We start from the raw sequence: 21345 nt of genomic DNA, 5'->3' as shown, positions 1-21345 counted from the left end.
GGCACAAAAATAATTGACTGACATGGCTCTTCAAGACTTTAAAGAGTCTAAATGTGTGTGATGTACATACTTATTTTCATTGTTTCTTTTGTAATAATTGTGTATAAGAAAAAGTCCTTCTGGGCCAAAAACTAAAACTACATGACATAATATGACCTTCGCTGTCATGATTTTCTTAAGATGTTGGGTCTTCAAGTAAGGGTGGAGTTGGACAAAAAAAGCTTTTACAGTAAACGCTCTGCTTCCTCCACTTAAATTTATTTACAGAAGGACTTGAAATTGTCAGAGCTGATTAGTCTTTTTGAATTCAAGTCAATTTTAAAGGATTAAAAATAAATAGCACTCTTGTTTCCATTGTGTGGCTTGTTTGTATATTATTTAATGTTGTAACTAAAAGCTAAATGCTTGGCCAAGTCTCTCATGGAGCAGATATTTTAATCTCAATGAGACTTTTCCTTGGTTAAATAAAGGAAAAAGAAAATAACCTGTAATTTTGTTCACTGCACCAAAACCACCACACAGCCTGATGCTGTTCCTGGAAGCTAAGTGGTGACCTCTTCTTTGTGTCTTTGTGCCTTCCGCCCAATGCATGCTGGGACACACTCCAGCCCTACAGCTACTCTGAAAAGGAACTAGTGGGTCAAAACAATCAGTGAGTGAATGAAGGAGGTGTAAATGAAGGAGCAGACAGGCAGGTGGGTGGATGTAGCTCAGAACTTTGACCTGATGAGCAGCGGCAGAGTTAAATGAATCACTAAGTACAATTAAGAGAGGAGGGGATGTGTTAGGACAACCCTCGTATGGCACATCCCTCATCCCCTTGTTAGCATCTTGGCATGAACACACACACACACACACACACACACACACTCACAGACACACACAGGCCAGACAGCTTGCTGGGCCAGATGGCCTCTTGGTGAGGAACAGTGAGAAGCTCCACAGAAGGGTTGGCTTGATTTGTGAACCATGACCTCCACACATCCCTCCTCCTGACTCTGGGCAGCACGTGCACCAAGAGAGGGATGGACAGGGATAAGATCAGTATGTGTGAGTGTGTGTTTGTGTGGAATGGGGAGGGGGGGGGGGGGTTATTGTCGAGAGGATTATCTATACAGTGCAGTGACTGTGTGCAGTGGCAGATTTGATTTAAATACAACCACAGGACTTGAGATGAAGGAAAGAATTTTATAATGATCAAATTGATTAATTGATTGTCACTTCAGGTTTATTGATTATGATTGAATGTAAATTCTCATTTTACTGATTAATACATTTCCTACAATGTATATGCTGTCATTCACAGAATCCTAATTTCTTAATAGTTGTATACTTGGAAACAGAAAAAATGTGTTATTTGTATATGAGATTCTATAAATTATATCAAGTCCCACTAATCAATAAAAGATTTGATGATATTTCATGATTTCTTAGATTTGCTGAGTGCTACTCATCCATTCATTAATCATTGTTATGTGATTACATAATGATATTTGCTCATCTGTTACTCTGTATCTACATGTTCAGCACTTTCTTGTAGACAGAAGACAGAAGCTTGTTGTTGTTGGCTTCTCAGATGTATCCTGCATTGCTTGAGCTGATACTTTTAAGCATCACATTTTAACTTTCAAAAACAGTTTATTATTAGGTTTTAATCAGAATCAGAAACAGGTTTATTGCCAAGTAAGTTTGCACATGCAAGGAATTTGCCTTGGTGTTGTTGTGCATAACAGCAAGACAGAAGAAGGGAAATTCCACAGAAGTCAGGTGATCATAAATAATATAAATGAAATTTTACAATTAAAAAAGTAAAGATATACTCTTTGTGGAAATATCTGTTAGAGTTTAAAAAATATTGTACAAGATATTGAGCGGGAATGTGCAAATGTTCACAGTATAAACAGTCCATGTAATGTACAAATGTAACAATGCAGAGACTTGGAGTTTTCAGACAACAGGATGATCGTGCCATGAGTCTGACCTTTGCTCCATGCAGCAAATACAGCTGTTATTCGTGATTTATAATAACAAAAAAGGAGGCGACACTTTCGCTTGTCCCCCTTCAAACTGCCTTCTGGATCTGTCTGTGTGTGTGTGTGTGTGTGTGTGTGTGTGTGTGTGTGTGTGTGTGTGTATTCAGAGGAGGGGGAGCAGGTGGGACATGTGGGTGTGGCGATAGTGGAGCAGATTCATCACAGCTTGGCATGTGTGTAACAGTGTGTGCTTCCTTTGTCCTGTCTTTTCTTATTTACCAGTGACTGATGGGCACTCACGCACACATGCACACACACATGCACGCACACACACACACACACACACACACACACACACACGTGCACACACACGGACATACAAACCTTCGTCCTAAGCTTTGAGTTATATATTCAAAAGCTGAAGACCATCTGGACCACCCCATTGCCTTCAATGTGTGTCTGGATTTTTTTTTTTTGGCTTAGTTCATGCAGTTTCCCCATACGTTATCCTGTCTGATATGACTTTAGTTTAAAATATTCAGCTTATATGTTAAATGTATGTTCTTTACTGCAATCATTTTCTTTTAAATCTCAGGCAGGGCTATCAGTTCAATCAAACTGAGCATATTGCAAAGACTTTGGATTTAAAATCATCTGCCATCAGAACTTTTCATCCTCCTTACTTAGATTATGTTGCAAAAGTTACATTCAGGGTGCCACTGTAGGTACCCTGTGATACTTGTACATCTTGGTGTATCTAGATTTACAGTGGCTTTGCAGTGGCTGTAGCACAGCAACACAGAATTAAACATCATGTCTGCCATGAGGAAATAAAAATACAGTATGTCGCCAAAAACATCTACAATAAGTTTTAAAATATGAGGACCATTACTCAAATTACTGGCAGATTTGAGCGGGTATAAGCGCAAGTTGCATCTTTTATTTTTGTTTAATGTCTTTTATTCTGTATATGGAGTGCTTAATGTTTGCGTGGCCTTTCAGATATGCAGAGGAAGAGCAGGACTGCAGAGGTTAAACATATAAATTAACCCATGTTTATAGTTGGCACAGCAATAACTGGTGGCATCAGTGTTAGCAGCTGCAGGACCAAGATATGCCAGTCATTCTCTCCTCACCTTTCAAGATGCAAATTAACTTAACAGTATAGAAACATTTTTTTCATATTCTAAAAATATTTTGCAAATACCAAATACAAAGTGTCTGCACTGCTTCCATTTAATTTCTGGAAACAAACTTGTGACCAGCAAGATGAGATTATTAAATTAACCAAATGAAACGTTGGTCATTAAACTAATCTTTGGTTATTTGTGCTCACTGACTTCAATTTCGTGAAGTATCAAATCAGTAGCAGATAGAAGATGGAAACTAGGCTACAGTTGTTGATACAGAGAATATTAAACATTATAAATATGCATCCCCAATGGCTATTGTATGGAAATTAGATAGAAAATTGGGAGAGTGCTTCATTTAGGAGAGAATATATAGAGACTATTTAGTGAGGATCAAACACCGTTAGACCCAATTTATCTCAGTACTCAGCGCTTACTGGCAAAATATTTGCTGCTCTGAAAGCCAAACCCACTGACTCATACTGAAGTGACATGTTTTTGTCAAATATAACACTTGTATTTTTACATTATGTAATCACTTAAAGATATTTTTCTAATGCAGGTCATTAACTGTATCAGTGCATTAAGACGACCACATGTCTAAGATTGTCTGTGTGTTAAGTTCCGCTGCGTTTTTTTTTTTAGCATTGAAGTGTTGGTGCTGTACAGGAAGAGAAAACTAACAAGTGACAGTGTGTCTAAACTCAGCATGGCTTTTCTAGATTTTAAAGACAATCCCTAGTATTACGACAATACAGGGTCTCAGCCTATGAGAAGGGGTAACAGGGACTTTGCTCTAGGCTAGGATCAGGCGTGATCTGAGCATCCATGGAGAATGGTCCGTTGGGTTAAATGATTACATAACTGATATCTAAAGAAAGCCCCAAACCCTCAGTGGTTGAACTGGTTGAACAGTTCGCCATTCAACCTTATCAGTAGCTTTGTCAGTGTTGATGTGTAAATTATTGTTTATAAGTGATGTCAGTACTTGCTTTTTGTAGTCTGTAATTTCAGCTTTTGCTTTTGGAAGGTGGTTGTCTTTTCTTCTTTTGGATATGTAATTGCTATCTTCTTGGGTCAAGAAAAATGGAGGCAGTAGTGGCAAGATTTCAATGGATTATTTCTCTCAACTAAGTGTTGAAAAATGTCTTAGACTTTCAGAAATGCTTCTGCGACACAATCATATGAGTGATTTCGACGCTTATACTGCTCTGTATAAACTTGACCGGACTAAAAATGTTGTTTAAAAGCAAATATATAACTCGCCAAAGTAATTAAGATGACTGGTGTGGCCTGTAAGTCAAAGTCTTTTTGGATATTTCTGAATTGTTATATATATTCCTTCTGTGTTCCTGCAGTGCCAGATCTCTCAGGCCCTCAACGGTGTCTCTGACAAAGCTAAAGATGCCAAGGAGTTCCTGGTTCAACTCAAGAACATGCTTCAGCAGATACAGGTAAGCTTCTAACACTCAAACCTGTCAAATGAATCCTGTATAAAACACAACATTTATATACTTCTCTTAGTCCATTTGATAATTATCCAACTTTCCAGCTGTAGATTACAAGATGTCATGTGGGTGTTGGTGTCAGGAGTCTGGAGACAGGCTTTGACTGAAGATACTGAAGCAGAAAAGTGTTGTTGCTGTAACTCAGCTCAATGAAATTACAACATGTCTTCAAATATGTCACTGGTCCATCCATAATCAGCAGAAAAAGCTCTAAAAACCACTACCTGCTCTGCACCAAACAGCAAACAGACACAGTTAGCTGTAGACTAACCGGTGAACATAATGGAGCATTTAGCAGCTAAAGAGCCAGATATTTCCCTCAGGAGTTGGTAGAGAGCAAAAAACAGAGATAAAAGAGAGCGAATATTGGACTTAAATTCATCAGGTTGACAGAAGCACGACTGTAAATGAATGATAATGTTGCTCTGTAACTGCTGGATGTGTAAGTAAGTTAATCATGGATAATCATATCAATCGTTTTGGGATGCAATGACAAATTACCTAATGATTTAGGGAGCGCTTCATCCAGAGCGATGGTCTCTCAAGAGGCAAACGTTTCACAACTCACAGCCAATCAAGCAGCTGCCTCAGCATTTCCTATGTCTCAGGGTTCCCTTTTTTTGTATCTGGACTTTCTCTTGAAGCTCCCCAGAAGCTAGAGAGGTTTGGCTAAGCAAGAATCAATAGAGACCACAATCAATAGCCATGTCCAATCAGTTACCTCCATAGGTAAAATTCTTCATGTAATTTCCATACTACGGATGTTTTTAGATGAAATAAGACCCTGACGTTATCAAATGGACAATACGCTCCAAATAAATCTGAATCCCAACTTTACTTTTAGTTTGGCACCAAAACTGAAACAAACCATATCAGCCAGAGGTGAAGTGTGTGTGTGGATGTGTGTGTGTGTGTGTGTTTTCCCTGTGGACAGCATAGCTGTGCAGCTGATCTCTCCCGCAGCATCTGCCAGTCATGCAGACACTCGCACATAAACACACACATATACACACACTGTCTATGCTGTCATATCTTGTCAGCCACAGTGCTACGAGCAGGCATTAAGAGTCTTATTGCATACATGAAGAGGATTGCATTTAAGTTTAAAAAAAAAACCTCCCAGAACTACTTTGCACCGTCTCGGGGGGAGAGATGGACGGATAAAGAGAAAGAAAAGTGAGGAATAAAGAGAGAGAATCTCCAGTACTCATCCTCTTACAGATCTGAACTCAGCAGAGGACGCTTGATTGGAAATCACTACTATCTAAGACCTCATCTCCTCATCATGTAAGCTCTGTGCTCAGATCAAATGCCCCTGTGGATCCTTCTCATTAAGCAGCAACAGCACGCAGACCTACAGCACAGAGGGGTTTCCCTCTGCTGTTGCAGAGAGAGGCTTGTAAGTAGCTGCAGTGTTGTGGCTAAACGGAGGTGGAGACAGAATAACCCTGAATGCAGCTGAGACCACAAATCAAAGCTTCAGCCTTTATTGATGCCTGTGGAAAAAATGTGATTTAAAACTCATGTGCAGAGCCAAACCAACAATGAACTGATCTACTTACAAGTATTGTGTGTGTGTCCAAAGCCTGATATATCTTAGTCCTCTGTGCTGTAGACCTCTATTGTTGTCCAAAAACTATTAAAAACACATCAGTGAGTCACACCGCTGCATTTGGTGACATGTTCCTTCACCATGAAGAGTTTCGGCATGTTAGTTTGTTTAGAAACTGCACCAAAGACTAATAACAGGGATCACATTTTCAGTCTCAGGAGAGTGGTTCTGTGTAAACATAACAGTGCTGCAAATCTGGTTAAATAAAGGTCAAACAACAGCATGTTATTTTTGAAGTAATTTCAAGTAAAGTTCAGTAACACTACACTACATTCATGCTCTGACCAAAAGAAAAGCCTGGTCAGTGTCAGGGAATGTTGGTTAATTATAGCACATATGGAAACTTACTCCAAAGCCACAATTTTAATTTTAATTCAAAAGGACAATGTTTTGATCCAAGGTGGATCCTCTCCAGGTCAAAATGGATAAAAAGTGGATCCTACACCCGTGTTAGACACACACACACACACACACACACACACACACACATACACACACACATTGGCAGGCTCTATGGTGGCAGGTGGGGTTAATCAGTCAGTCTGCCCAGGGTCATAAACATCTCAAATTAATCAACCGTTATTAAAAAAGGTATCTAATCTCAAAGAGTGGAAATACAGAAATGATATATCAACATAGTAGTATATCAAACATATATCAAATATATCTTTGCGTGTGCAGGCATTACTCTTTTTCCATTGCTGCTGTATTTTAATAGCCCTGCCTGCCCCTGTGTGATGTGAATATAATTGCAGCCCTTCTATATAATCACAGCACATAACCACAACTATAACAGTTATATGTGTGTAAACATTATTTTAGAGATTTTTATGTGTGCATCTCTATTTTTGGTTGAACATGGCAGTTGTATAAACAGATGGTAAATGGGATGTATGCTATGTTGTGGTCTGCAGTCTGTTGAAATAATTAAAACTGTATTCTAATGTTTGCGCGGATGAAACAAAAATAGATCCAGCTGAAAAATTAACATATCAGTAACAAACACAAAGCTGCTCTGTGCTACTGGATTTCTAAAATGAAGAAAAATACGCCAACAGATCTATTTTAGACACCATAAAGTAGCTTTATTTGGCACAAGTGCCACATAAAACAGTGTCAGGAACACAGTAGTTATAATTCTTGTTCGCTTTCTTTTTTTTTAAAGTGTATAATGTTTTTTTTGTCCCTGCTGTGTGTGTGTGTGTTTGTGCTGCTTCAGGAGAACGGTGTGGAGTTCGAAGCTTGCCTCGTGGCTCAGTGTGACTCTCTGATTGAGGCGCTGACCAGACAGAAAGCCAAACTGCTCACCAAAGTCACCAAGGAGAAGGAGTACAAACTAAAGGTGAGACTGCTGGATTCAAATCTGATTCAGCTGTGGTTCTGTTAGTTGGCTTGAAGCTGAGAAATCAGCAGCACCATCCATGAGAAGAGGAGAAAAAGCCTTTGAATAATGTATCGTAGGCATAATCTGATCTAGGAAGACATTTACTCATTGATTTTTTGAAGTACTTTTAACATCTGACCTTTCTGTGAAGTGACCTGTGAAGTGATACTTTGCAGGAGACCTTTCAACATATCCAAAGGCACATTTTTCATACTTTAAATACCTTTCAAGCTCTCTCTATCACTTAATTTCTCTGAATAAGAGTAAAGTCATTAACTTTCTTTCCTGCCTGAAGCAAGCAGGATATTTGGGGTTATTTAATTCATAGCAAATTGGAATTTAAATATGGTTCCCTGCCTGTTTTCTGGTCTGCCTCTCCTTTATCTATCTGTCTGTCTTCTCCCACCAAACACTACCTGCAGCAGCTGTTTCTAGGTTCATATGCAAGCATTTCTTATTAAATATCTCAGTCTACAGTATCAGCAAAAGCTTGAGTAGATTTTGTAAAGCGTCTGAAAACGAGGTTTTAAATGTTTAAGATCCCCTCCACACTTGTTTTATATAAATATAAAAAATACTTCATTCTTCATCATACATTATTCTGCACAGTGAATCTCAAACATCCAACTGAAGGAACAAGAAGAAAAACACAGTTTTGTGTGAAGGGGGACTTTAAGTATTTTTCATGTATTTCTCAATATTTGTGACTAAATAAGCAATGACCATCGTTACAATAAGGAAAAACAGCTTTATCAAGACTATGTGGATTTGGTTTGAGCAGATTTGATTTCTGGGTTTTAGACTGTTAAAAGGACCAAAAAAATCAGGTTTTGTGAATTTTGCCTGATGAAGATCTGATTATTTAGTCCTTTCACAGTCAGAGTTTATGATCCAACGCGGTGCAGGAACTTTGTAGTACTTGTTACCTGCTGGATTTTGAGACTGGAAATCCCTGCATGAGTCTTCTCCATCACAGCTACACTGACTTTAAATAAGAGCACAGACTAAACACAAACACAGATATCTGTCATGTAAAAGAACCAGTAGCGCTCTTAGCATAGTAATGTGGGCATGTAGGACCTAATTAACTGATAAGGAAAATACATTTTCAGAGCCTTTAATACCTCTATAGATTCACTTTTAATTTCTCAACTCAAATGATTTCTGTCTATCTGGCAGTTCAGTTTCTATTCTGTAAATCCGCTGTTGGGGGTTTCCTAAGTCCCAGTGTATCACATGGACTCTTGCCCAGTCTCAACGTGCTCACCGACCGACTGACCGTCTGGCTGATGGCAGGGGAGGGAGGGGGGTGAGGGGGGGGAGGCTGTTTGGACGGAAGCCCCAAGGACAGCTGTTGTCATTATCTGCAGGCTGAGATTTAGCTAGAGGGCAAAGAGCTGGAAGCCGGGACGAAGCTGGGACGAGAGAATAATAGCTGCTTGTAGATGGCTGATAAGCAAAACAACATTTTTTACATGAATAAATATTAATTTGGATGCTGTGTATCGCTAACTGATTTAATGATTTAACTGCAGGCTCACATTCATGTGGAGATAAAAGAAAAGAAAAGAGCAGCGACTTGAAGGCTTTGCGTCAAAAGGAGAATTTGCAAGCCAACTTACAGCAACTGAAGGTGCTTCAGTATGTTGTATAAGGCTGATGACTGCCATTTTCAAGAAATTAAATAATTGACAGAAGTACACATACAGCAAGGAAGTGTTAGATGTTTACAATAACGGAGATCTTGTAGACGCTGCTCCTAGATGTTTAGGTGACAGGATGTGTGTATTTACTGTTGCTCTGTATTAGGGATGTGCTGGTATCAAACTTCCATGCTGTAAACAGTATTATCAGTATTATCACGATAATCATCAAAGTTTCCTGGAATCCTATTAGTGCTAATACAGTGAAATGACTTCACACTATGATTGCCTTGGATTTTATTCACTGAGCAGTGGTCTGTATATTGCAGCTTTGTTGGACTCTGCATAAGAAATAACAGTTTAAACTCTGTAAACAAAAGTAGGTTGAAAGTTTAAGACAGTTGATTGGAAATCACTTTAAATGCTGCTCAGTGTCTCTTAGATTCTACACATACATTCATATTTTGGAAATTCATGATTTTTTCCTGATGAAATTGGTCGATTGATAAATAATAATAATAATAATAAATAATAACAGTTATTCTGAGCTCTTACAGGCAGCTTACGGCTAAATGAAATGAAACGGCTGATGAAGGCAGGAGCTGCTCTGTGTTTACAGTGCTGAGGTGGAAACATTCACAAATTTATACATTCATACATAAAAATTTGTTTAACTAATTTCTGGAAAACAGGACATCATACTGTGCAACTTTTTTTTACTGAGCTGTTAAGTTCATATACAGATAACGATGAGTCAGTTGTTGCTCAGCAACAGTTATAAAGCCAATGGATGTGTTTTCCATGTATCTACTTGACATGCAAGCAGTACATAATAAAACTGACTAAATGAAAAAAAAAATTGAACAGTAATAGCAGCAAAATAAACTGAGAAGGAAACAAGGGGGAAAAAAGATGTAAAGGCAACAAAGAGTCTAGATAATCCCACTCTGTTACCCTAACCCACCACAACTACTTGTGTATTTTCACTCATTCACATTCTTTCACATTTGTGTGATACTGTGAAATATTAAAGATGGAAAATAAAGTTGTTTTTTTTTATTTTAAGCTGTAAGGTTCTTAATAAGGGGTCAAAACAATGGACACTTGGATGACACAAACAACACATGGAGAAACCTTAGCAACAACCTTAGCAACCAAGGCTATGGAATGGACGACTATTTATGGGCGTGAATGACGATCTGATGTCAACTCATCAGCAAGACAGAAAAAAACGTCACAAACGAAGCATTCAGAGCAGCCTGGCCTTGACTTGCAGGCAGCATTTCTACATAAGTTAACCTCAGGTTTTGGAACTCTGACCATGTTTAACATAGATATCTGACATCATACCAATATATAAATAACAGAAACCAGAAAAAGCATATATGTCCCCTTTAAGTCATTCAGCCACATCTTAATGGTTGAGACATCAGTTTATTCCAATGTGTAAGGTTTTTTTAAATTTTTGTTGCTTTTTTTTGCCGTTTTTCAGATGAGCTGAAGATGATAATTGAAGGATCTGGTTCTAGATTAGAGGCGACAACTTTAGAGATAATATCAAAAATGCCAGATAAAAAGGATTGAATTTCAGAACGTGAAAAAACTACAGCTTAAGGTTGCTCCAGCAAACTAGCATCTGTCACATATGGGAGAAACATCTGGATAGATTTTGTGTAATTTTATTCTAGTACAGTGGAGTCTGTGCAGTATCTTGAATTGAATTAAAGAGTGTCTAGCAGAGAGTGATGAAGCCCCTGCTCCTATATATCATGAGGAATAGTGGCACAGATTTCTTTCCCCCATTTCAGTCTAAAGCTACGTCTGTTAGCAGGAGGTTGTCATGGAAGTGTCTGTAAAAAAAAGTGGATTTCACAAAGAGAGAGACTGTCTGTCAGAGTTTATTCTGGAATCAGACACGTATGCATGCGGACTCAGTGTCTGTGTTAGACAAACAGCCTCGAACGCAGCCAAACAGTCATACTTACAGTGGTAGCCACGCCTGTCACACAGTGCTCTGAATATTCTGTGATCTGTCAGTTACAATCTCTCCAGCTGCATCCTCAGTCATCGCATTCTCGCAGCATCCTGCTGATACTTGTCAGCAAACGTCAAACAACAAGATTAAATGTCCGGCTGACATCCTCTTATCCTAAGCACATTCGAATACAGAACATCAACAGATATGAGAGTGCACAATCATCTTTCAAGAGAATTGTCCACTACACATGTATAACAGAGTATTACCAGATAAAGAGCTCGTTTTCCATTACAAGGTCATAAGTAGTCAAGGTCTCAAGTAGGTGTTAAGTGTTTTTGTACATAATCTCTTAATTGGAGGTATCTGAAAGGAGAAGAAGAATAATTTTTACTTTTTAGTCTTGCAAAGGTGCTAAAGCTCCTTCATTGTTTCTAATTTTCATTTTAATCTTTACACCTTACCAACAAATGTTCACACTAGTGCCACAAGTCACAAAAAAACAATACAGCCTTTCCATAAATGCATCATGGGACTGAACACAGCTTGTGTTTGTTTTTGGACTGCTAAGAGCACAATTTAAGTTGTGTAACTGCCAAGACAACTCTTTTTCATTCACATGAGCAAGACTCAGGCAGTAAAGGATGATCTATTTCAGTGGATTGTTATATTTTCTGACTATGAAGTCACCCTTTGCCCTTTCCATTTTTGTCAGACGCATTTACAAGCCTTTTAATCTGCTTTTGTAGATACAGCTCTGACTAGACACAAAACCAAAGGAAAAAACAAAAATCTAAAGACTGTGCCTACATCAAGAAAGGCAGATGTTTCTAAAATTTACCAAAGCTAGAGCTTAATCCCTTAAAAGCAACATATTTTGGTTTCCTCTTTCAAAGAACAGCCAGAAATATTCACTGTGTCTGTCTGTGTTGGGAGTGAATGGGCTTAGTTTGTCAATTTTTGTGCAATTGTACAATGGCAGACATTGTGTATTGCAATTTTTAGTGTTACAATAACACAATAAAAATCTGAAACTGAAACATTTCCATTGATTCAGAAATTTTGCTAAAATTAAAATTTTAGAGCTCATTTGGTAATTAAATTAGAGTTGCAACGATTAGTCGACAGAAAATTAATCAGCAACTATTTTGATAGTTGAATAATTAATAATTTAAAAAAATGACATTCTGACGTTTTAATTGAGAAAATAATCAGCAGATGAATCTATAATGAAAATAATGCTTAGTTGCAGCCCTAATTAAATGTTGATTAATTACTTCTGACACAGTGTCACATTATTTTTAAACAGTTATTGATGAATATTGATGATGATTGATGATAGAGTATACCTCCTTCTGCACCATCACATACTATATAATCATAGCAAGATACTGTTTTTATTTGTGCAGTTTATATGGTAGCATTCATCACTGTAACATAATAGGCATCTGTGTGTCTGTTCTTGAGTTTTGTAGTTGATCACATCTGAGTCAGATATTAACCAGTACAAGGCTCACATGTTTGTACTTGTAATAATGGGCTCCCCATCTCACTTTCCAAAAAAGTCCTCACTCTATGGGTTCATAACTTTGTCCTCAAAAAGATAGACATTCAAGAGCACACACACATAGTCTTAGCTGTAATCCAGCCGCTGATGATGGATTAATATTCACTTCTGCCTAACTCGTACAGATGAGTGTGTCTGAGTCCCTCTTCGAATGAGATTAGGGGTCATCTGATCTCGGTTATTGAAGTCAGAAGCCAACACAGTTTTTTTTTTTTCTTTTAATGAAATTTAATAGTGTTGTGCTGTTGTTCAGTATCTTTTAAGGGGACATTTCATGCTTTTTGTGATTTTCTGTTACCTGTATACTGTTATGATGTCGGATGTCTGTGTTAAACATGGTCAAAGTTCCAAAACTTGAGGTGAACCTGTGTAAAAATGCTCCCTGCAAGTCAAAAGCCTGCGCTTCAGTTCTTAAAGAGACAGAAACTAAAACGGCCTGTTTCAGACAGAGGCTGAACTGAGGGGCTGCATAAAGAGCCAGTATAAGTTAAATAAGGAGTTTTCTGAACTTTAAAATCATGCAAAGATATTCCAGTAAAGCCACAGAAAAAATATAGACCTGAAAATGTGCATGACACATCCCCTTTAAATTTGACCATTGTTTATAAAGTGTAAACTGAGAGGTTTGATTAAATAGTTTATGTACAGATAACTCAATATCTCAGACATAAATTGTATCTTAAACCGCATGTTTTAAAGCAATATTTCACATATCAAGTTAAATTTCTTGAAAGGTTGATAAATGTAATATTTTGATGTTATTACTTCCCTACCCCACTAAATAAATAAACTCGTGGATAGTGGCTTTGTCCATTGTAGCACACAAATGTAAAACTGACATTTTCAGCCCAAAATGGTAGTAGACCTTGAACTGAAATGTGGTTCAGAGTGTGATGAGGAGGCTGTGAGTCACGTTGCCTCACACATACATGTCAAAACTCAAATCTTGGTTTGCATTAACATGTTCCAATATGTGCACCCTCAAACTCATTTCAGATGCATGTGGAACATATTGAAAAATCCCTTCAACCAGGCCCGCAGGAGCGTGTGGGAGGGAGCTGATGGCACATCTCAGCACAGATAGGACAGAAGGAAATTGAAATAAATCTCAGATTTACTCAAGCTTCATGCCTCATACTCCATGTTGTTTACACAGGAGATAAGAGCTGGGTTTGTCAAGTGGAATTGAAAAAGCACATTTTCTCCTGGTAAATTATTTGAGTGTGTGTGTGTATACTATGTGTGTATTTTGCTGTATAGGTGAATTCCAGCTGTGTGATGGCATAGCTACAAAATCATGATCAAAATCAATCATCACATGATTCTTTTAATTATTTCCTTTTATTGGCCTTTCACTGACCTTTGATTCATTTCTTCTAAACCTAAATCCTTTTAAAAAAACTGAACCTAGCTTTGATGTTTTCAGTCACATAGAAACACAAAAAGACACAGATTTTAACTTATTAAATGCACAAGTAAGTGTAAGTGATTAAAGCTAAATACCAAATAAATAAAAAAGAAAATGAACAAACACACACACACTCAGACTCTACATCTAAAGCTCAGATTGTGGATTATTTTGATCCTCTTTCAGTTGACTCTTCATGGTCTTCATATTTTAGTTTAGACGGCAGTTGACAGGTGAATAATTAACTGTGATCTCATTAACCATAAAATAAACGAGGGGGACTAATTACCAAGACTCCATCTAATTAACTTCCTGATGAAATTTGGCGGCCATCGGTTAACGGTATAATTAATTGTCCCGGATTCACCAACATCATAGGACTTTTTCTGTTTAATCTCTTGCTTAACATCTACAAAGTTGATGTATTTGTCTTGTACATATACGTGAACAGTACATATTATATATATGTATCAGTTGTAGTTTGAGCAGATAATTAGAGATCACTGATCAGTTGAAGTGTACAGTATTGCAACTGTTATTAAACATAAACAAAAGGCTAATGAGATGGTGACAGTTTGCTGACTTTCAATTAGCCCTGAACAACTGGCTCTGACACCCGTCCAAATCTCACTTCCTCCTGCTCGGAGTTCAGCCAGCACATAGCATGTGATGTGTGTGTGTGTGTGTGTCTGTGTGTGTGTGTGTGTGTGAGTAAAAAGGAAGAGAGACACTGAAACAGTTAGAGAGTGGAAAAACGTTTACACTGGTTTATTTAATTTTTCTGGTTAAGGCAGATTTTTCTGTAAAATACTCACCTCAATCTTTCTCTTTTTTCTTCTGCTCTTTCCATTGCATCATATACTGGTGATAGCGTGCCAAGAATATTATGGGATTCTTAGAGATGTCTTCTAGCTGTGAAATTACGATGTCACGGTGTCAGCCGGTTCTTAATTTTGCACCTTTTTCATTGTCTTATTTTGCCTGGCAGTGCTTATCTCACCTGTCGTTCCCGTCGTTCTCCAGCCGACCAGCAGTTGCCCACAGTCTTTTCCTGCCAGTTCCAGTCACCTGATCCCCACACTCACCTACGCACCTGTTCCCCATTTCCTAATTACCTCTTATAACAATAGCCAAGCTCCAGTCTGAGCCAGTCTAAGCTGTTTTGTATTCTCCATGTCATTAATATATTTGTCATAATTTAAAATGTTCTCTTGTCTGCACTCAGTGGCTTCTCTCTGCCTTTTTTTAACTGATTTTGTGGCCTGCATGTATATAGTTTATATATCAGCCCATTTCCACCTGTACCTTGTTCATCTATGGTGAATATGAGTTGTTACCATCAGGATGAAGGTACAGGATACCTCCTTTGTGGACTACCCGTGCTCAGAGATCCTTCATACCTTCCAGTGTAGTTATGTTAAACTATTTTGATATGAAAGTTGTGTGTAGTAATAGTTAATTTTGAGTGTAGGTGATGTTGTGGTGGAGTATTATATTGCATGATATTATGGAGAACTATAATGTCTGATGTCTGTCTTTAACTGTACTGTCCTTTGTTGTTGTTTTGTTTGTCTGACAGTTGCCATGGACACACAAGGAATTTCTGAAAAGATAAACTAAAGTGAAGTAAAGTAAAGTAAAGTAAAGTAAAGTAAATGGCAGTTACATTTAGGAAATTAAGTCAGGGAATAGCAGGGAAATTCACACTTTACACAAAGTTTGCACAACAATATTAAAACAGCTTGTTTGACAGGTGTTGTGACTTATTAAGATGAAATAAATAGGATTTAAAAACAATTCATATTATCTAGAAGTTTAAGTACATGGTCTAATGAGCAAAGGCTTAAAAAAACCATAGAGAAGCCCTGCTCTGTACCACTACTTTTAATAACGACTACTGTATTTTGTTGTCTGTGTGTCTGCCAGGTGGTGCGCGACCAGATCACCCACTGCACCATGAAGCTACGTCAGACCACCGGCATGATGGAGTACTGTCTGGAGGTCCTCAAGGAGAACGATCCCAGCGGCTTCCTCCAGGTAACGGACCCTCAGTGTGTGTTTGTGTGATTGTGTGAGTGTAAAGGGTTCAGTATGCTTAAAATGACCTAATTCTTTAATTTTTTTTTTGTTATTATTATTTTGACAGGGGTATTTTAGTCCATTTTATTTCATGACATTTTAATTGTCTGATTTTACCGCCAAATTGTAGTACTTAAACATTTTAACCATGCAAAGCACTTTGTAACTTTGTTTTGAAAAGTGCTGTATAAATAAAGTTTATTATGATGATGATGATGATGATGATGATGATTATTATTATTATTATTATTATTAGTAGTAGTAGTAGTACTAGTAGTATTTGTGTGAAGAATTAGACAAAATAGAGTGTAAGAGAACCTCTCAACACCTGGCCTGCTTGTTGGATTGTTGGTTTTGCTAAGTTAAAAAATAGTTGGACACAGCTGTATCTGCTCACATATTCTGACATCAGAGAGGTGTCGGGGAGTTTCAGACGCTGCTCGACAATCCCACACGCACTTAGTTTGAAGCATGCTGACCCTTTAAGAGCTGCTTCATTGCACATATTCCTGCTAGTGTAGGTCTTGATAACTGGATAAAGGAACAATCCTGAGGTCGTCAGAGGTGTTCATGTGTGAGTTTCTTCCTTTGCTCGCAGGTATGAAAAGCTGCACAGTCTCATATCTTAAATAGCAAAGTACAAAGGTATTAAAGGATAAGGGTGGCATTGTTATATCTTTTTTATGATGAACAACGTCCCAGTAGAGACTAAATGGTTTAATTAATTTATCCTGTTATCAAGTAGATCTTCATTATTATCTAAAAATGATTAACTAATAAAAGCAATATCAGCCTGTGGCCATACAGACGATACTTGTTGGTAGAATCATGTCATTTGTGAGTTTTGTCTGTTCATGAAAACATAAAATAACACCAGCATCCTTAAAAACTGTCAAAGTTATGACTTAAGTTTCTGAGATCATACACAAGGCAAACACAGTATGGGGTCCACATTTAAAAAATCAACTTGAATCAAATTTTTTTTTGAAGTATTTGCAACCAAAAAGGTAAATGTGAAAGTTGAAAGGAAGAGGGAAGTCTGGAACTTTGTTCCTTTGAGCTGCTTAAGGGGATAAATCAGCTTTTCAAGGAGCCTCTGATGTCTCTGAAGGTAAAAACACTGCACAGTCTGAAGAGGAAGACTTCACTACTGATGTGAGAATATAAAAACATACTGCAGATATATATCCAGTACGCCTGCCATGTGCTCATGCTCCTCACACATAACAGGATGAGACTGATTTGCTTTAGTAATACTGCAGCTGATCTATTTTTAATTGACCTAACAAGTTGAGTTATCAGCAGGCTCAGATGTTCGATAGCTGATCAATAGTCATTGATCCGGGCATGTTAGGGTCAAGCTGAGAAAGGTCAAATGTGACATGTACACCTGCTTAGAAGGTTTATTCTTTATATTCTGACCCAGGCTCTATTTAATAGCTCAGAAAACATACTTAGCATTGTGACATGACCTCAAAATTCTGAGAATTGCTTACAAAACTGATTTTGAACTGGTCCCATATTTTGGTACCGAAAATAACACATTCTGTATCTGTTTGGGGTCTCAGGGACCCCAGCTGTAAAACATGATTTAATACAAAAGACTTTCTGTGATTAGTTTTGACAGTACTTTTTATGCAGCACTGCCCCTCCCAAAATTGCATTTTCATACGTCTCTGGGGTCTAATTGACCCTAAACATGAGTTGAGTCAATTTAAGTCAATTTAAAGCCTCTATCAGAAATTTGCCTCAGGGGGCTTTACAATCTCTACAGTAATACAACCCCCCCCCCCCCAGTTTGTGGCAAAGTGAAGGGTTACCACTTAATAACTTTTCTACATTTGGGGTTTTAATGAGGTCAGAAGAAGAGAAAAAAATAAAGAAAATAATGTTGATTTTGCATTATTATTATTATTTTTACACATACAACACTAGGGTCTGTGAAACAGCCAATGTAAACAAAACACAAAGGTTAAATGGCAAAGACAAAGACATATTTCCTGCAGAAAGCAAAAACATAAGGGAACATGTTTAAACTTTACGACCCCTTATAGTTGTTACATTTATGACTGTTAGTTTCACTCAACTCAACTTTCTGTTGAAAGATGTGAGATGAAATTCTCGTGTCTCCGCTTCTGGTTATGAAGGATTTCTCTTCCTAGAGAGAGATACAGTAGGAAGAGAGAAATGAAGTAAGGTGAAAGGGAAAGATGAAATAGAGATCAAAGACACTCCTGTGGGACACACACACACACACGCACACACACATCCTCTCGCTTCCATTTGATCTGAATATTTTATGATGTATTGATTATATGGTTCTTTATGGTTGCCAACACCTTAACGCTAACTAGAGGAATTATAGGTGGATATTAGAGCTATATGTAAGTTCAGGAGCATTTATAAATTTGAAACTATTTAAAGTGGGGGGCAAAAAGCTAAATGAAAAGATCTACATTTTAATGCTAGAGGATGAATTTCCATGTCTGCAGCTCATGCTTTGCCTCGGCAGAAGATCATATTTTTTTGTGTAATTTAGTGTAGTTTAATGTAATGTGTTCGCTTAGGTTTTTCTTTTTTCTCGAGGCAGTGTAGCTCTTACCAGCAGTTGAAGGAGGGGTCTAATTCGTATCCTTAAATATTTGAACTGCACTAATGTGTGCCTCATTTCACTTGTCAGACACAATATAATGAAGCCAGGCTAATGGAATGGATCCCAGAACAGAGAAGCTGCTCTGTATTCAGGGAGGGTATCAGAGCATGCAAGCATATTTGATTGTAGATATTAAATGCAAATGCTCTCATTTCCTGTGTGTGTCTTGCACTTATCTTTCCTCGCTGTGTACACATGTGCTTTAAAGTGTTCTACATGTGTATATCTTTGCCTTTGTGTGTGTGTGTGTGTGTGTGTGTGTGTGTGTGTGTGTGTGTGTAGATCTCAGATGCTCTGATCAAGCGGGTGACGTCATCTCAGGACCAGTGGGTAAAAGGGGCCCTGGAGCCAAAGGTTGGCCCTGAGTTCGACCTCACCCTCAACACCGACTCACTGCTCCAGACCATCCTGCAGCTGGATTTCTGCCAGGGCAAAGGTAAACACACAAAAACACACACTTCCCTTTCTATTAATATTGTAAAATCCCATTATAAGACCCATTTTACAACTACATTTGAAAATGAATGAAGATTATTTCATGTTTTTCTGTGCGATATGCCTCTTACACTAATTTCTACTCAATTTTTTTCGTTATCTCATTGTATTTTTAACCCCTCTGTGTTAGCACTGTGGTCAACATTTGTTGTTTTAAAGGAGGACTACATAGATGTAGTATTGCACTTTCATAAAGATGGAGACTCAGAAGAAAGAAGAAAAAAAGAGGAAAAAAGAAGCAACAGAGGCTGAGATATCCTGACTTTTAGTCTCTACTATTGGTCAAACTCCAAAAACATGGGATTCTATATTTCCCATAGGTCATCTCAAGTGTCATTATGCCACGTTCATGTCATAAATTTATGACCGTTAATATGAACTACCAAGTCAAGAAAACCAGGTCGTCATAAGTGTCAATGAACAGTTTTCAAAATGGCTGCAAAGCCACCATTGCTGGCACATTTAAATAACATCCTAAATGAACACAATTGATTTAGTTACATTTTAAGTAGCTTGTTATCTGGTTTCACTTCACAAATACATAACAGTGCAAAAGTAGCTAACTTTGAATAAATTATGTGACTACAAGACTAGCATCAGGAGGAGCCATCTTGGAATAATCTTCCCACTCTGCCAACATTGCGTAAATGCAGCATTTGCACCCTCCCTGGTTGGTAATTGCACATGCCTTTCAAACTCCATGCCCAAGTCTCAAAGCCAAATCTGACATCATCAGGGTTATTTTTTCAAAGGTTATCGCAGGCTGTGTAGTAGAGCTTATGACCAGTAAACTGAACTTCATGGGCAAAATATGTGGAGTGCCCCTTTAAATGGGCTCTATAAATAAATCATTTTAACATGCACAAACATACACAAACACATTTTTCTTCAAGATGCACAACAATATACACAGCTAGTTAGCTATTCATTGGCTGATGCTAATTAGCATCCAGTTGGTGTGCATGAATAAGTTTCCTTTATTTTCATTCCAGTGCAGTCACACAGATTACCCACATGTATTGTTAACGTACATTAAAAATGTAAACAGCAGTGTGCATATTTTATTTCCATACTGCTCCACTGAGGCAGTAAAGATGAAGCTCTTTCCTTTGCAGGTATAGATTCAACACAGCCCCTTGGCTAAAATGTTAAATAAATGCTTATTCATTTCTATTATTGAAATTACAGTGTAATCCATTACAATTATTACAAAGCTGCTAAAAGCTTATGCAATATAATAATCAGATAATGAGAAAATTACAGTCAGTATAGTGCTGTGTAACTAGTAATTATCATATTATGGTGTAATTATAGTAATTAAGCACTCTTAATGGGTTTATAATACGCTTATAATTCCTTACGGTGTCGTATTGGGGCCAGTTCATATAAGTTGTTGAAATAAAGACATTTTTAACTGCAACTGCAGATTCCTCAAAAGTGAGACAAATTCAAGGTAGTTAATAAAGAATATGACCCAGATCTGCTGGTAATGTCCCAGGTTGAGTTGCACTTGAATGAGGCTTTCTCTAATTTGAGCTCCAGTCAAGCAGAGCAGAGGCTTTGATCGTCCCTCTTTGTTCTTTAAGGCCAGTGACATGAAACCCATCTGTACGTTTCCCCTCCTTCACATCTCACTGATAAGCCAGAACAAAGCGATAGAGTTTAAAGATACACCAGTTTCTTTGAATTTAAGCTCTGACATCTTGAGCAACGGCACAGTGCAGGAGTTGTTTTTGGTTCAGAAATAGCCTGAAATTATTCTCCATCTTTATAAGTTCTCTTTTGCCATCTGAGCCGAATATGCTGCTCTGGAATAGATGTTTTAAGTGAGCACTAACTGTAATTAATTACTTACTCCCTGCATTACGTGAAACCTCAGGAACAATACAACACAGATAAAAACTATTTTATTCCAGCA

The 21345-nt window shown here is 37.7% G+C and overlaps 1 protein-coding gene across 2 annotated transcripts in view; it reads left to right on the top strand.

Moving 5' to 3' along the window:
• LOC121882103 (E3 ubiquitin-protein ligase TRIM9) overlaps positions 1 to 21345 on the top strand; it is a 54414-nt gene that overhangs the window by 20476 nt on the left and 12593 nt on the right. For both annotated transcript variants that reach the window (XM_042390106.1, XM_042390105.1), the window contains exons 2-5: positions 4462 to 4557; positions 7443 to 7565; positions 16127 to 16237; positions 19215 to 19368. In XM_042390106.1, coding sequence (XP_042246040.1) covers positions 4462 to 4557; positions 7443 to 7565; positions 16127 to 16237; positions 19215 to 19368 — 484 coding nt within the window. The remainder of the gene's footprint in view (positions 1 to 4461; positions 4558 to 7442; positions 7566 to 16126; positions 16238 to 19214; positions 19369 to 21345) is intronic.

This window comes from Thunnus maccoyii, chromosome 17 (genome assembly GCF_910596095.1).
Source record: "Thunnus maccoyii chromosome 17, fThuMac1.1, whole genome shotgun sequence".
In the NCBI taxonomy this organism is placed as follows: Eukaryota; Metazoa; Chordata; class Actinopteri; order Scombriformes; family Scombridae; genus Thunnus; species Thunnus maccoyii.
This window is presented reverse-complemented; position numbering and strand designations above follow the sequence as displayed.